Below are 14,892 nucleotides of genomic sequence, written 5' to 3' on the forward strand. Positions count from 1 at the left end.
TATAAACCTGTGAGAAGAAAACTCAGTAGATGGAAAAGTAGGCAAGGGATGTGATCAGGCAGTTCCCCAAAGAAGAAATAAAATGGGCTGATAAACATGTGAACTAGTAAAAATCAGGGAAATACAAATTACCTGACACCAATTTGCACCATTCTGATGGGCACAAATGAAAGAGCTTGAAGACAGCATGAATAGGCACTTCCAGAAATCATTGCTGGAGTGTAAATTGTTCCAGTCTTTTTGGAGAGCAGTATGGCTCTGTGACAACATTGCATCTGTAACAGGTCAAAGCGTATATTCCTTTGACCCAGAAATACTCGGACATTTGCATCTCAATATACATAACGGAAGCTTTGTTACAATATTGTAATGGTGAAAACAGCAGCAACCTAATTATCTATCCCCTGATGGGGGACAGCTAGCTTCTTCCTTCCTTTAGGCTGGAAACTAAAGCCCATTTCCCTGGTTACCATAAGCTCCTGCTTACTCCCTGGGGTAAACAGCAAGTTGTTGTGACAGGGTGAGCACACAGAAGAGAAGATGGCTCGGACATCGTAGGTGCACACTGCCTTAGCTGGAGGTTGCCTTCTGGATATTAGAAGTTCACCTCTGCATACAAGTTCACATTGGAGTTTTTTACATTTTCTAGTGGAAGTTCCTGAATCAGGTAACCTAGTTCCCTGGGTGATTTTAATAGTAGCAAGTCATTTTTAGGAAGGTGGGATTTACACATGGAGAATTTGGGGGAGGATTCAGAGAACTATTTAACAATCTAAAACCCGATTTTATTTCGGTCAAGTTGATGAGCCTATGCTATATCCCACATAATGAAAATCAATGCTTAGTCTCCATGACATCATCCCTGACAAACTCCCATGATTTATTCAAAATAAAATTTGACTTTCTGATATGTTAGTCACTCTTGGGCTATAAATATGTACAAAGAAATCTCTAGTTACTGACCAAAGAGAAAGAAGAGTAACCTCTTCACTCCCGGCTATCAGACCTCTTGACAGGATGTTTAATATTTATCAAAAATTGATCAGATGCTCTTTACCCAGCAGTTTAATTTGCATAGATAATGAAATTACTTACAAAAGCCAGCAATTGAGTTAGACCAACCCTGTTCAATAGAAATGTTACGTGAACCACAACATTTAAAAATTTCTAGTAGCCACATTAAAAATGTAAAAGGCCATTTGTGCTCTTTTTTTTTTTTTTATGGTGCTTGAAGTAAAACAGCCCATCCTCTGCAAGTCCATCTATGTTGTTCCTTAGGCATTCTCTCTCTGCTCAAATTGTTGAAGGATGGTGGTTTGTTTCATGGTTTTTGTATTTGAGTCTAATGCACGTTCTAACATGATAGAGGCAAGGCATTATTGTGTAGCCACGGTTTTCTGGAGAAGTTGGTATTTTAGGAATTGTATTTCAGATCTTAAATAAAATTCGTTTCTAAATTTCAAAGCAATAAATAAAAATAAAAATGTAAAAGGCAGGCAACATTAATTTTAATAATACTTTTATTTAAGTCAGGATATACAAAATTTTTCAACATGTATTCAATACGAAAATTTGTAATTTTACATTCATTTTTGGATATTAAGTCTTTGAAATCCAGTGGGCATTTCACATTTAGAACATATCTCAGTGTGGACCATCCTCATTTCAACATTAATGTTGATCGATTAATTGATTGATTTAATTAATGCTCAACATTAATATATGACTAGTGGCTACTGCATTGGACAGTGTAGGACTAGCCTTTACAAGCTCTAAAGGACAGAAATGGTTATGGTATCTCCATTCTCTATCACTGTATCCCCAGTATCTTACACAGTACCTGGCACATAGCAAGTATCTGATAAGATTTTTGGCTTAATGAACGAGTGGATAAATCTAAAACTGTCTTTTCACTGACTCCTCAACCTTTAATACATTTGAGTTATAGTTGTCACAAAAATAGTTGTCAATAAACTTATAATGGAGTATCTGCTGTACAGCCATTTAGAGAAAATCCTAGAATAGACTGTATGTCCTTTCTGTCCAAAAGCAGTTTTAAAAAATTGTCTGTTGACTGCAGGTAATAAAGTGAGTGACGTTATAGAGATTCTTAGAGTTCCCATCTGCTGACCACAGCAATTCTGTTTTTTCTTTAAATTTGCCTCACTAATTTTTATTTACTTATATATTTTTAAAATACACGTTTTCAATAAATATTTATTTTTAATAAATACTATTTATTTTTGAGACAGAGAGAACAAGCAGGGGAGGGGCAGAGACAGAAGGGAACAGAGGACCTGAGGCTGGCTCTGTGCCAACAGCTGTGAGCCCAGTGTGGGGCTTGAACTCATGAACTGTGAGATCACGATCTGAGCCGAAGTCGGACTTCGGGCGACTGAGCCACCCAGGTGCCCCTAAATTTGTGTCACTAATTTTTAGAAACATTTATATTTTGAGAAGACCGTTGTGTAACCCAACTCCTGCCCCCCAAATCGTATATCTCTTAAGTATAATTATATCAAAGTCCACTGAGAGCTGTACTGTTTTGAGCGTCCCTGTCATTGTTTACTCTGACTTAAAATCAGTGAAACTTCTAGTGCCTTAAATATCTCCAGCTGTTTTAGGTGTTAGAGGTAGTACAGAATAATTGTTATACATGACCTTTCCCCTTGAGGAGCTTATAACCTATTTGGAGGAGAAAAACATTAACAAAATGAGTAGAGAAGAATTACATTTGTAAGTTTTTGTTTAGTGTTTTCTGTGTGCCTTAGGCTTGGTGCTAGAAAGATGAATACAAGTACATTTTTCTCTCTTCAAATAACTTGCAGATACGTTGAAGATTCATATATAAACCAATAAACATTTTAGGGGCGCCGGGATGGCTCAGTCAGTTGTGCCCAACTTCAGGTCATGATTTCACAGTTCATGAGTTCGAGCCCCACATCAAGCTCTGTGCTGACAGCTCGGAGCCTGGAGCCTGCTTCAGGTTCTGTGTCTTCCTCTCTCTCTGCCCCTCCCCTGCTGGTGCGCGTTCTGTCTCTGTCTCTCAAAAATAAATAAACATTAAAATAAAACTTTATTAATAAACATTTTAATAGCAGTATGAAAAATCTGTGAGGTACAAGAATAATATCCCCTTATGCAGATGAGGAAGCTGAGACTCAGTGAGGGTCAGTGACTTGCTCAAGGTAGCAGTTAGAAAAAAACCTGGATTCAAATCTGGATATTTGTAGGAGCCTTTGCTCTTTCTTCCACACCACACTTTCTGTATTTCAAGATCCCTAGAAAGAGAAATTGAGTTCTTCACTTGAGGTAAATCACGGCTCATGAGTCAATTTTCTGATTCTAGATTGCCTAATATATTCATGTGTTTACATAATCTTGTAGAAAGTGCATATCCTATCATTTGAATTGTAGGGTGCTGAACTGTAAGGGCCCTAGGGTTTTATTGGTGAGAAAGCTGTAAGGGCTGGACTTGGAGGCATTTCCACAAGTAGGCATTGCAGGGTAGGAGGCCAGGCCAAGGTCTAAGGGAAGCACTCGCCTTTCCAAGCAGCGAGACAAACTTAAACAGGCAGGAGTGTGAGAGATCAGGACAAAGTTAGGTCATCAGAGGCCCTAAATCACTAGTTGAACACTCCGTACTTGAACAGGAAGGAACCATCAAAGATTCTCAAGCAGGACTAACAGGTCGGAGTTGAGTGATTCGGTGATTCATGGTTCATTAGTTTTTTAATTTCTCTTAGATCTGTGCAATTTCTTTTCAGTTCTTATTTAAAACTATACCTTAGGAAGTGGGATTTTGATTAAGAATATATATATATATATATAAGGCTTAGGTTGATAATAAATGTTTATTTATATGACAGAAGTTTGTTAGGTGCCCAGCATCGTCCTAAATATTAATTAACATTATATTAGTACCTATTCCTAATATAAGAAATTAGATAAGTCTTTAAGGTAACAGACAACTCTAGTAGCTTCTTATTCTATCCAATATGTTATTTAAACATCTTTGGTTCTATAGCTATGTAAGGGTTTGTGTAGACTGGTATAGACAATTGTAAGGATAATAGAAACAATATAAAATTTTAGGTTTTTTTTATTCTAAAATAATCTTGAAGTCGTTTTTAGTGAACTAGTTGATATAATTTCAGAAATTACAGAAAGCTTCAGAAAGCTTTCAAATATCAATTGTAGAAATAGCTTTCCTTAGTAAAGCTCTGAATAGGGTGAAAGATGCTCTTTGAGATAAGTATCAGGATATTTTTTGTTGACTGCCATAATGTCCGGAGTGGGATTTAAATTCTAAATTTTGCTATGACTCTTTGAAAGCCAGTTTTCTTTTTAAGTGTGTAATTATATACTGTGGACAAATCATAGGTTTTATGTGTGTGTATTTTTATTTATACATGACTCATTCACATTTGTGATTATATTTATGTAGTTCTCTAATATTTTCAGTTTAATTTAGTTGGCCTGTGTTTTTGTTCTCCTCTAAGGAAATAAGAAAATTTGTCCTGTTAGCTTTTGGATTATCAAACCCCTCCTCCTTCTCTTGCAAATTTCAAGTTGTCAGCCATTTTCTTGAGTTTATAATGCTATTTTTCCTCCCTTGGAAAAAATTTTTTTTACAGTTTCCAAAATCTGAAAGTAGTTGTATGAAATAGAAATGGAGACTAGCTCCTTAAAATTATCTTAAGTAGTATGTGCGAATGTATAAAATAACCTAAGCAAATAAAAAGTAAATCCACGTTATAAATCTTCCCCATCCCCTTTTAAAGCTAAAATGATGATGACCAAATTTTGTTTGTGTTTTTAATCTGCTTGGCCATCTGTGGAAGACTGTCCTCTTCTTTCCTAGGCCACAGACCTCCACCAGCACGAAGTGGACATCGTTGTGTGGCAGATAATACCAACCTCTATGTGTTTGGAGGTTATAACCCAGATTACGATGAATCTGGAGGGCCAGATAATGAAGACTATCCTCTCTTCAGGGAGCTTTGGAGGTATCATTTTGCTACAGGAGTATGGCACCAGATGGGCACAGATGGCTACATGCCCCGGGAATTGGCATCTATGTCACGTGAGTGCAAGCCGTCCTGAACTTTTGACTCTTCCATAATTAAGCAATGTCTGTGAGAACAGGTTCAGTGCCGCGTGTTTTTTGTTCATAATTTATAATAATACTGTAATATGATTAAACCCTGTTAATGGGTAGACTTTTCACTATGGTAATAAGATAGCATGGTGATTCAGAATCACTTGGCAGTTGGATAGTCCTGAGTTTAAATCTAGCTGTATACCATTTGCTTGCTTGATGAGTTTTAGCGTCAAGTTCCTTACCTGTAAACTGGGATTAGTGATATCTCAGTGGGTTCACTATAAAGTTTCATATATATGCATGTATGCTAAGCACAATGTAGTAGAAGATCAACAGATGGGGCTTATAATGGCAATGATAGCTTCTGAACAAAGTACTTCACGTGTAGTATCTGTTTACCTACGACATCTGTGTAATGCACAAACTAGAATTACTGCCATTGTACAAATGAGAAACTGAGTGGAAAGAGCCCAAGTATGTCCATCGACTGATAAATGGGTAAACAAGATGTGGTGTGTATATATATATATATATATATATATATATATATATATATATGTATATATATGTATATTATATATATATACATACACACACACAATGGAATATCACTCAGCCATCAAAAAGAATGAAATCTTGTCATTTGCAATGACATGGATGGAGCTAGAGTATATTATACTAAATGAAATAAGTCAGAGAAAGACAGATACCATATGATTTCACTCATGTAGAATTTAGGAAGCAAAACAGATGAACATATGGGAAGCGGGAGAAAAGAGGGAAGCAAATCACAAGAGACTCCTAATGATAGAAAACAAACAGGGTTGATGGAGGGAGGTGAGTGGGGGGGGTGGACTAGATGGGTGATGGGTACTAAGGAGGGCACTTGTTGAGATGAGCACTGGGTATTATATATGAGTGATGAATCACTAAATCCTATTCCAAAACCAGTATTACACTATATGTTAACTAACTAGAATTTAAATCAAAATTTGGAAGGGAAAAAAAAGAGAAACTGAGGCTACAGAGATGCCCTAAGGAAATGGCTAAGAGTGCAGGCTCTGGAGTTAGATTGCCTGGAACTGAATCCTAGCTTGGCAAGATTCTTTTTGGGAAACGTTCAACAAGGTTAAACCACTCTCCACTTGTTTCATCAGCTATAAAAATGGAGAAGATAAGATTAGTTCCCACCTCATAGGGCTGTTGTGAGGATTAATTTGGAGATTAAATAACTTTCCTGAGGTCACATGAGAATTGAAACCTAGCTCTAGCTGGCTTCAGAGCCCATGCTGATTCTTATTCTGTATTAACTGAATAATTGATTTTAGAAAAGAAACGCCATTGAAATAATACAGTAGCACTATTTTGGGAGCATTTGTCATCAGAGAGAAAGAATGTGTGTGTGTGTGTGTGTGTGTGTGTGTGTGTGTGGTGGCAGGAACAGAAGAGATCTAGAGAAGAACACCAAAGTTACCAGCAGGATATTGGTGTTTCTTTTTATCTGGTGGAGGATTAAGGTGACAGAAACCATAATTTAAAATGTAGAGATCATTCATTCCCCTGGCAAAAACAGAATGATCATTTTATCCCTTCATCCAGAGCCCTGCTGGGCCTTTGCTAAGACAAAGATAATACTTCATGTTCCTCTGCCTTGCTGCGTACTTGAACCGCCTTGAGCGGCAGTGGTTCATGTCATTTAGTATTATTATCCACAGTATTTCATGAACTCCACAAATACACATTGAATACATGTCACACACCTAACAATGAGCTGGCTACGTGACACAGTCCATAGAGTGTGAATTAAACCTTTTTCTGCAGTACTTTGTAGTAGTTAGATGTCAGTGGTTTGGGCTATCTTCTGAGAGCATTAAAGCAGGCTTTTTTTTTCCCCCCAGTTTCTCAGTGTTTCTGGGTTTATGTGGGAACATATTACAGGTAGCCAGTACGTAAATGGAATTTGTGCTTCTCCTTCCCCAGTTGTGCTGCATGGAAACAACCTGTTGGTATTCGGAGGTACAGGCATCCCATTTGGCGAGAGCAACGGCAACGATGTCCACGTGTGTAACGTGAAGTATAAGAGATGGGCTTTACTTAGCTGTCGTGGGAAGAAACCCAGTCGTATATATGGACAGGTACCAATCTGTGGCCAGTCACAGTGGATGTATTTCTGCAGATTTTTCTAGTTTGGGGGACAATGTCAGAATAATTATTTCCATGTTTTTAACAGAATAAATTCACTGGGGTTAATATTTGATTTTTCAGTTCTGATACGAAGTTGTAATTTATAAATCTGGTTGCTCGCCTTCTCCCTTCCTTTTTTTCCCTCACTCTTTGTTTCTAGTCCAATTGGGCATCGTGATCTAGATCTGTACAGAAGTATTTTTCAGTGTCAGGACCCACCACATCCCCACCCCCACCTCGAGTGAGAGATTGGGCTCTACGTATGGTCTGCACGCTGCCACCTTTAGAACAGTGCGATTCTGTGGAGAGCTTTCTAACCTAAGTCGTAGAGGAGGTGATCTCCGCACTTTGGTACAAGACTTTTATGAGACCGATCTGAGCTAAAACACAGATTATGTGGAGATGAGTTTCTAGTTACATTGCCGTGCTTCAAATCATAGGTTTGAAAAGTTATATCCAAAAAGATAGGGTGCGACCTACCAGCATCAGAGACCCTTTGAAAGTAATGGACTAAGCTTAAAACAGCTAAGCTTTGGCTTCTTGTTTAGCTGGCCAGCTTTCGTACTGGTAAATACCTTCCTTCTGAGCTATGTGTAGAGGCACACACTAGATAACTCTATCCCACCACAGGAGGCATTTAAACTCTGATAACATGATCATAACAAAAGCTGAGCTTATGCCAAAGAAGAATCTGGTGGAAAATGTGAAGTTTTATGACTGCTAACTCTAGACATTTTACTTAAGGAGTTCTGGTGGCTTATTTTCACATCTGCTTCTTCTTAGAGCAGTTTTCTTCATACTGCTTAGAAAGAGAAGCAGCTTTGCATGGAAATGCTGATGCCCCCGATGTATATACATTCTTGGGTTGGCTAAGACCCGTAAGGAACATCCAGTCCTCTTGCCTATCTAGGTAGGACTGCTTTCCAGTTGAGCAAAGCTCTACCTTTCTAAAAGTAATCTCTGGGTTCTCTAAAATCTTTAATCCTTTAAACGTCTGATATTCTAGAAGGTTAAAAAGTACAAAAGAATTTCATAAAGTCTGATTTGGGGGTATTTAGTAAGTTTACATTCTTTAACAAAGTGTTCATGAGTCAGTGGTGTTCACGTTTCCTTGTTTTCCAGGCCATGGCGATCATCAATGGCTCCCTTTATGTTTTTGGAGGGACAACTGGCTATATTTATAGCACAGATCTGCACAAATTAGATCTCAATACCAGAGAGTGGACGCAACTGAAACCAAACAACCTATCCTGTGATCTGCCAGAAGAGAGGTAAGGTTCTAGGATTAAAGCATAGTTATTCATTCTTGCTAAGATATGACTTTATTCAGAATATTGGTAATATGGTTTAAAGAAGATTCTTAAAGCCTGGTTAAAATAGCTAACTGGCTGGTAGATGCCAGTTCAGCATTAAAGAAAGGTCTTCTGGTTAAGGAGTGCTATTTCTCCATTAACTATAGATTTTTTCCTCATGTTATTTTCTTTTATACCTCAGTTTTTCTGCACTAAGAAGATAGTAACACTTTGAAGAAGAAACCAATGGTAGCAATTGTAATTAAATATCATGTTACAGACAAAACAATTACTTTCTAGTTACTTTTTTGATTTCCCTTCTTAACTTGCATATTAGGATTCTTTGGCTCATTTGCTCGCAGCTGTATACCCAGAAGAAGGCGCAGTGCCTGTGGCATCAGTTCCCATAGTAGTACTCAATAAATATTGATCGGATGGATGGATGGAAAGGAGGGAGGGAGGCCACTGATTTTAAGTGCCCTGTTAAGCACGCAAACATCACATGGTGCTCCTAGTTGCCTTCCAGGAACAGGTGTAGGCCTTTCACTTTTGTTTCCTGATAGGAGTCGCCTTTTAGCAGTAAGCTCTATGAAAAACTTAATTTCTTCCCCTCCTGTTTAAAAGTAAAGACAGGGGCGCCTGGGCGGCGCAGTCGGTTAAGCGTCCGACTTCAGCCAGGTCACGATCTCGCGGTCCGTGAGTTCGAGCCCCGCGTCAGGCTCTGGGCTGATGGCTTGGAGCCTGGAGCCTGTTTCTGATTCTGTGTCTCCCTCTCTCTCTCTGCCCCTCCCCCGTTCATGCTCTGTCTCTCTCTGTCCCAAAAATAAATAAACATTGAAAAAAAAAATTTTTTTTTAAGTAAAGACAGTGGGGGCACGTGGCTGGCTCAGAAGAGCACACAAGTCTTGGTCTTAGGGCTGTGCGTACAAGCCCCATGTTGGGTGTAGTGATTACTTACATGAATACACTTAAAAAAATACATATTAAATGCAAAGACAGTAAACATTTTTTTATTCACTCTGTTCAGATGAATGCAGTTAACTCTTCGTTTCCTTTAAACAAAATAGCATAGAGGTGCTAAGGAAGACTTTATCTTTTTTGCAGTATGTCAGTGGGCTGATGATTGTAGAACTACCGTGTGAGGACTTGGGAGGTGGACCGCTACTGGAATAATTTTGATGTAATTTATTTTATCAGCACCAGGGCCTTCAGGGAAAGGAGGAAATAGATTAAGTTTTCAAAGCATTTTCACATGGTTGCCTTCTTGAATCATTTTATGGACATACTATAAATTGTTTCAGCTTCTAGCTAGACTGCTTGGATGAAAGTTCTGGTAGGTGTTTCACATTATATTCACAGTTTTGAGTAGCATAATTTTTCTGACATCTTTGTATCTATTAAATAAGTATCTTCATTTAAAAGCGCATAGTCTAGGGTTTCTAATGAAATGTAGACAGATCACTTTTTAGAAAATCTGGAAAATACAGATAAGCAAAATGAAGAAAATAAAAAAACAAAACCTAGATCTAGGGATAACTAGGGTTAACATTTTGGATGTATCTCTGTAGTCATTTTCTGTGCGTATTTGTGTAACTATAAATTTTTAATGAGATTATAGCCTATCTGCTCTTACATGAGAGCATTTTTTTTTTAGACACGAAAAGAAGTTTCCAATATATTAACCATCCTCTACACCTACTTTCTTATTGGATGCATACTAATCCATTTTATATATATTCTATAATTTGTTGAATCAGTTCACTCTTGTTGACCACTTAGGTTATTTCTAATAACTTATTACTGTGAATAATTATCCAATAAAAATATCCTGTAGCTAAATCTTAGGTAGATAATTTTTCACTTTATTATAAATGGATTTTATTGTGTATTTTCAGATACAGACATGAAATTGCACATGATGGGCAGAGGATTTACATCTTGGGAGGTGGTACTTCCTGGACAGCTTATTCCTTAAACAAGGTATATTTAAAAATAATAATAATGAGAGAGAAGGATAGGAAGAGGCATGTTTCATACCAAGCAAGATAATTCTGTTACTGTGGATATTTAGATTTCTGGACAGGTTCTTCATTAACACCTGTTGTGTGTTACCTGCTCTTCGTAACAGAAGGCTGAATTATGCCGCTGTTACACTTTCCAGTTGACAGTTGTAGTGATCACACACTAAAAACACATGAAAATGAATCCTGGCACAAACTGGATGAGGAAAGAGACCAAAAGGAGGACACAGTAGCTTAAATGGAGAAACCGATGAGAACTGGAGCCACGTTGCTCAGAATGTCCCACAGAATGTCTCTCATCATCAGTGAGATGTCTAAAAAGAACAGTATTTTTAGGGCTCTGCGTCACTCACTTTAGAAAGCTGTACTCTGAAGGTTTTTATTCATCCATTCCTATGGCATTTCTAAATGCACATCTCCCAGGGAAAATCTAGATTAGGCTACAGAGCTCCTGGTCTGCTTTGGAACCTTATTGATCTTTTTCAAGTTTTGTCAAAACTGCATTCTCACATTTTCTTATGAACAGTTGCTTTTTTCTGGTATAAAAAAATGATACACATGTTCATTGCGAAAAATGTGGTAGTTGTAGAATTCCAACTTTTTTACTTCGTTTTTTTTTTTCTGTGATTTTAAAAAATTGGAGTCCTATATCTGCTAGTTTTCAACTGCTTCATTTAATGTTTTTTGCCTTAATATTAGTATTAGGGAAAATCAGAGAAAAGCAAAAGAAACGAAGACTTTTCAACCAAGAATACATGTTTATACAGGTTGTTGTTAAAAATTCAGTTTTCAGCGGTGCCTGGGTGGCTCAGTCAGTTAAGTGTCTGACTCTTCATTTCAGCTCAGGTCATGATCCCAGGGTTGTGGGATCGAGCCCCACATCAGGCTCTGCACTTAGCACAGAGCCTTCTTAAGATTCTCTCTCTCTCCCTTTGCCCCTCTCCTCCGCTTACACACTCTTTCTCTAAAAAAATAAGCTAAAGTTATTTATGTGTGTGTATCTTCTCTTTTTGTCCCCAAGATCCATGCATACAACCTTGAAACGAATGCATGGGAGGAAATTGCCACAAAACCCCACGAAAAAATAGGTAAATTTAAATTATTGATTCATTTTTCTTTAATAACTATGCTTTATATTTTTACTTATTTTAGAAGAGAAAAAGTGCTTTTTTTGAGTTATATGACAAGTATAATATCTGTTGTACTAGTATTATAACTTATTTTATTCCTTAGCCCAATTATGCTTCCTCCGCAATTGTGCAGAGACTTTTAATGGGGATTGTTGAGTTCTGTGGAAATAGGGAAATGTGGGTGGGTTAGGAAGCAGGCACTTTGAATCAAGGTCCACCTGTTTTTTGTGGGCATAAGGGCTTGGGAAGGCCATTAGTAACCCCGTTTTGTTCCCCTGGCACCTGAGCATTGTAGTTATGATGGGACTCCGATGGCTTTAATTTAATGTGAAAAAAGGAAGGGTTGGAAGGACTAATCAATGGTTGCTTAATGCAACAAAGGGATTGTTTCAAGTTAGTTACTCATAGGACGTCTTTCACCGTGGCACATCACCGTTATTCTATTCTTTCTGTGGATAATGGGATATTTGTGTTCATGTGTTTGGCAGGTTTTCCTGCAGCCCGAAGATGTCACAGTTGCGTTCAAATAAAAAATGGTAAGTATGCTAAAGAACATTCTAGTTTCATTTTTGTAATCGTATATGCCAAGAATGTCTTCTTTTTTTTATGTTTATTTATTTATTTTGAGAGGGTGAGTGAGAGTGCGTGAGTGGGGGAGGGGCAGAGAGAAATGATGAGAGAGAGAGAAGAATCCCAAGCAAGCTCCATGCTGTCAGCACAGAGCCCGATGTGGGGCTCAATCTCATGAACCGTGAGATCGTGACCCCAGCCAGATTCAATATGCTCAACTGACTGAGCCACCCAGGTGGCTTTATTTCTCAATAATAGCTCCTTAAAGGGGGCATAACTTTGAGAAGAGTCTATTTCTTATAGTTTAAACTTAAAGGGAAACCCATAAAATTATGGTTCTCTCAGCAGTTTTCATCCAGTAACCTAGTGGGGTGTTTGGGTTCCCTCTGTTACCAGAGAACTCAAAAATTGGTGATAAATAAGCTTTTATTACACCACCTGACCTTTCAGCACCTCACCCCAACCAATGTCTGTGGCTCTGGTGGGTAATACTAATGATCTTGACATATAAAATGGACACCTTGGTGGACAAAGTATTAAAATTACAATAAGTCCTCCAGAGTGGTATTTTCTAAAGTTTATTCTGTGTTCTGTCAGATGCCAAATAGGACTCTTGGCTCATTCTTTGGCCGTATTACAACAGAGGCATTGTGTGGCTTCAGAAAGCAGCTGAGGCTACTTCATCCGAGTGTGATAAATGACTCCTCTTTGGACAACCCTCCTGTCTTTTAATTTACAACTTATTTGATCGTTTGGTATACCCCCTTCCATTTTTCCTGGGAGGAAGGTGTGTGTAAATGAATTTGATAGCCTGTATCCTTTCGGCAGTTTTGTTTGGATTTCACTAGGATTATGCTGCCATCTCACAGAGGTACATTTTATTAGGCTCCTGCTTTCTCGGTAGGATTTATAGATAGTGGCATTGTTCAGCTTTGCCTCTGGAAGAAGCAAAGCTGTACCTTGCTTTGGAGCTGAACTTTTCTTGAATCTTAGGCCAAAAAGTTTCCAGTGTATTTTGTAGTTTAATGAAGTATTGGCTTAACCCTGATCTAGACCTGAATTAAGACATCTATTCATTTGATTCGTTGAGGCCAGGCAGTATACTAGTGGAGTTCAGCCTTAGTTTGGGGCATTTAGTATGAATGTTTATGTAGACTTTGTTACAAGTCGTCCAGTTATAACTGTCTAATTTTACAAAAACAAAGCAATGACAACGGTAAAAAAAAAAAAAGAAGAAGAAGAAGAAGAAACACCTTTGATTTTGGAGAAGGTTTAAAGAACTTAAAAAACTGTTTAGATCCAATGGGGCTTCAAACTATCCTCTTTTGGCTAAAGAAAATTTGTAAGAACTACTTTTTCTGCCCCCAAATTGAACATTGCAGTGAATGTTTCTCCTCAGGTTAAATGTCTACATAGAAGACATTTGTCTCTATGGGCAGATAGGTGTCCGTCCTTTCTAGAGCATTATTTAAAAGAAGAATTTGTAAACTGGTGACCTGCAGTTATGTTTTGTCTGGCTCACATGTGTATGAAATTTTTTTGGATTAGAATCGAAGTGTTTCACTTAAAAAAAAAAAATCCAGATTTCCAGCTTCTCTCATAAAAACATCTGGCAGTTGCTGACCTTAAACTCTACATGGTATCAGTCAGCTGGTGCAGGGCATGTGCACTCTTCTTATTTGTTTCCCTGGATCTCCTGTTTGTTTATTTTCCCTGGACCTTCTCATTCATTCACTTCCTGTGCCTACAGGTATTTGAATTTGAGGACCCAGACATGAGGCCTGCTTAGAGGCTTGCTGCAACCTTAGTCTTAGCAAAGATCCCAGCAGAGTATCCATACTTTAGCAAGGGACAAGACAGCAGCAGGGGAGGACCACCCGGCTAGAACCGTCTGTAGTAGGGGGGAATCCGCTGAACTTGTCCCCTGTCAGCCTGCCAGCTGATCTACAAAACACGCTGTGGCTGCGGCTCTTTTCTTTGGTGTGATCATGGGTCTCTCTCTTCTTGACAGATGTGTTTATTTGTGGGGGCTATAATGGAGAAGTGATCCTGGGAGACATCTGGAAGCTGAATCTGCAGACTTTTCAATGGGTGAAGCTCCCAGCTACCATGCCAGAGCCCGTTTATTTTCACTGTGCAGCTGTTACACCAGTAAGTTTTTGTTTTCATATCTTCCTTACATAGTTGCAGATGATAAATCTTCACAGTGATATTAGCGAGAAAAAAAGATTCTGATATTACCAACCTTGGATAAAGAATGCGTTTCTAAAACTTTCTTCAAGACAAAGCCAGCCCTTCTTCTGAGAAGGGGGGAGAAAAACCATCATACACAGTTTAAAAGAGCAGCAGAAATATAAGAGAAATGCTGTGCGTGGCATTTAGGCCCCTGCAGTGACATAAAAGGTGTTTTCTGGGAGGGCAGGATAGCTCTATCCCCCCGATGCCTTGTTCTTAAAGATCCCACCAGTTTCTCAAGGCAAAGACCTTTATTTTCATCTTTGTGTTCCTAGTGTTTGGCACAATGAATACTTAATATAATGTCACTTTAATGTTCGTTGAAGTAAAAAAGAAAAAAAAAAGAAAAAAGCTAC

General features: G+C 38.2%; 1 protein-coding gene across 5 annotated transcripts in view; it reads left to right on the forward strand.

Moving 5' to 3' along the window:
- Positions 1 to 14,892, forward strand: part of KLHDC10 (kelch domain containing 10) — a 70,929-nt gene that overhangs the window by 39,981 nt on the left and 16,056 nt on the right. For all 5 annotated transcript variants that reach the window (XM_023250566.2, XM_023250567.2, XM_045052746.1 and 2 more), the window contains 7 exons: positions 4,865 to 5,086; positions 7,085 to 7,239; positions 8,411 to 8,559; positions 10,476 to 10,560; positions 11,623 to 11,689; positions 12,220 to 12,267; positions 14,313 to 14,452. In XM_023250566.2, the coding sequence (XP_023106334.1) occupies positions 4,865 to 5,086; positions 7,085 to 7,239; positions 8,411 to 8,559; positions 10,476 to 10,560; positions 11,623 to 11,689; positions 12,220 to 12,267; positions 14,313 to 14,452 (866 nt within the window). The remainder of the gene's footprint in view (positions 1 to 4,864; positions 5,087 to 7,084; positions 7,240 to 8,410; positions 8,560 to 10,475; positions 10,561 to 11,622; positions 11,690 to 12,219; positions 12,268 to 14,312; positions 14,453 to 14,892) is intronic.

This window comes from Felis catus, chromosome A2 (assembly GCF_018350175.1).
Source record: "Felis catus isolate Fca126 chromosome A2, F.catus_Fca126_mat1.0, whole genome shotgun sequence".
Lineage (NCBI taxonomy): Eukaryota > Metazoa > Chordata > Mammalia > Carnivora > Felidae > Felis > Felis catus.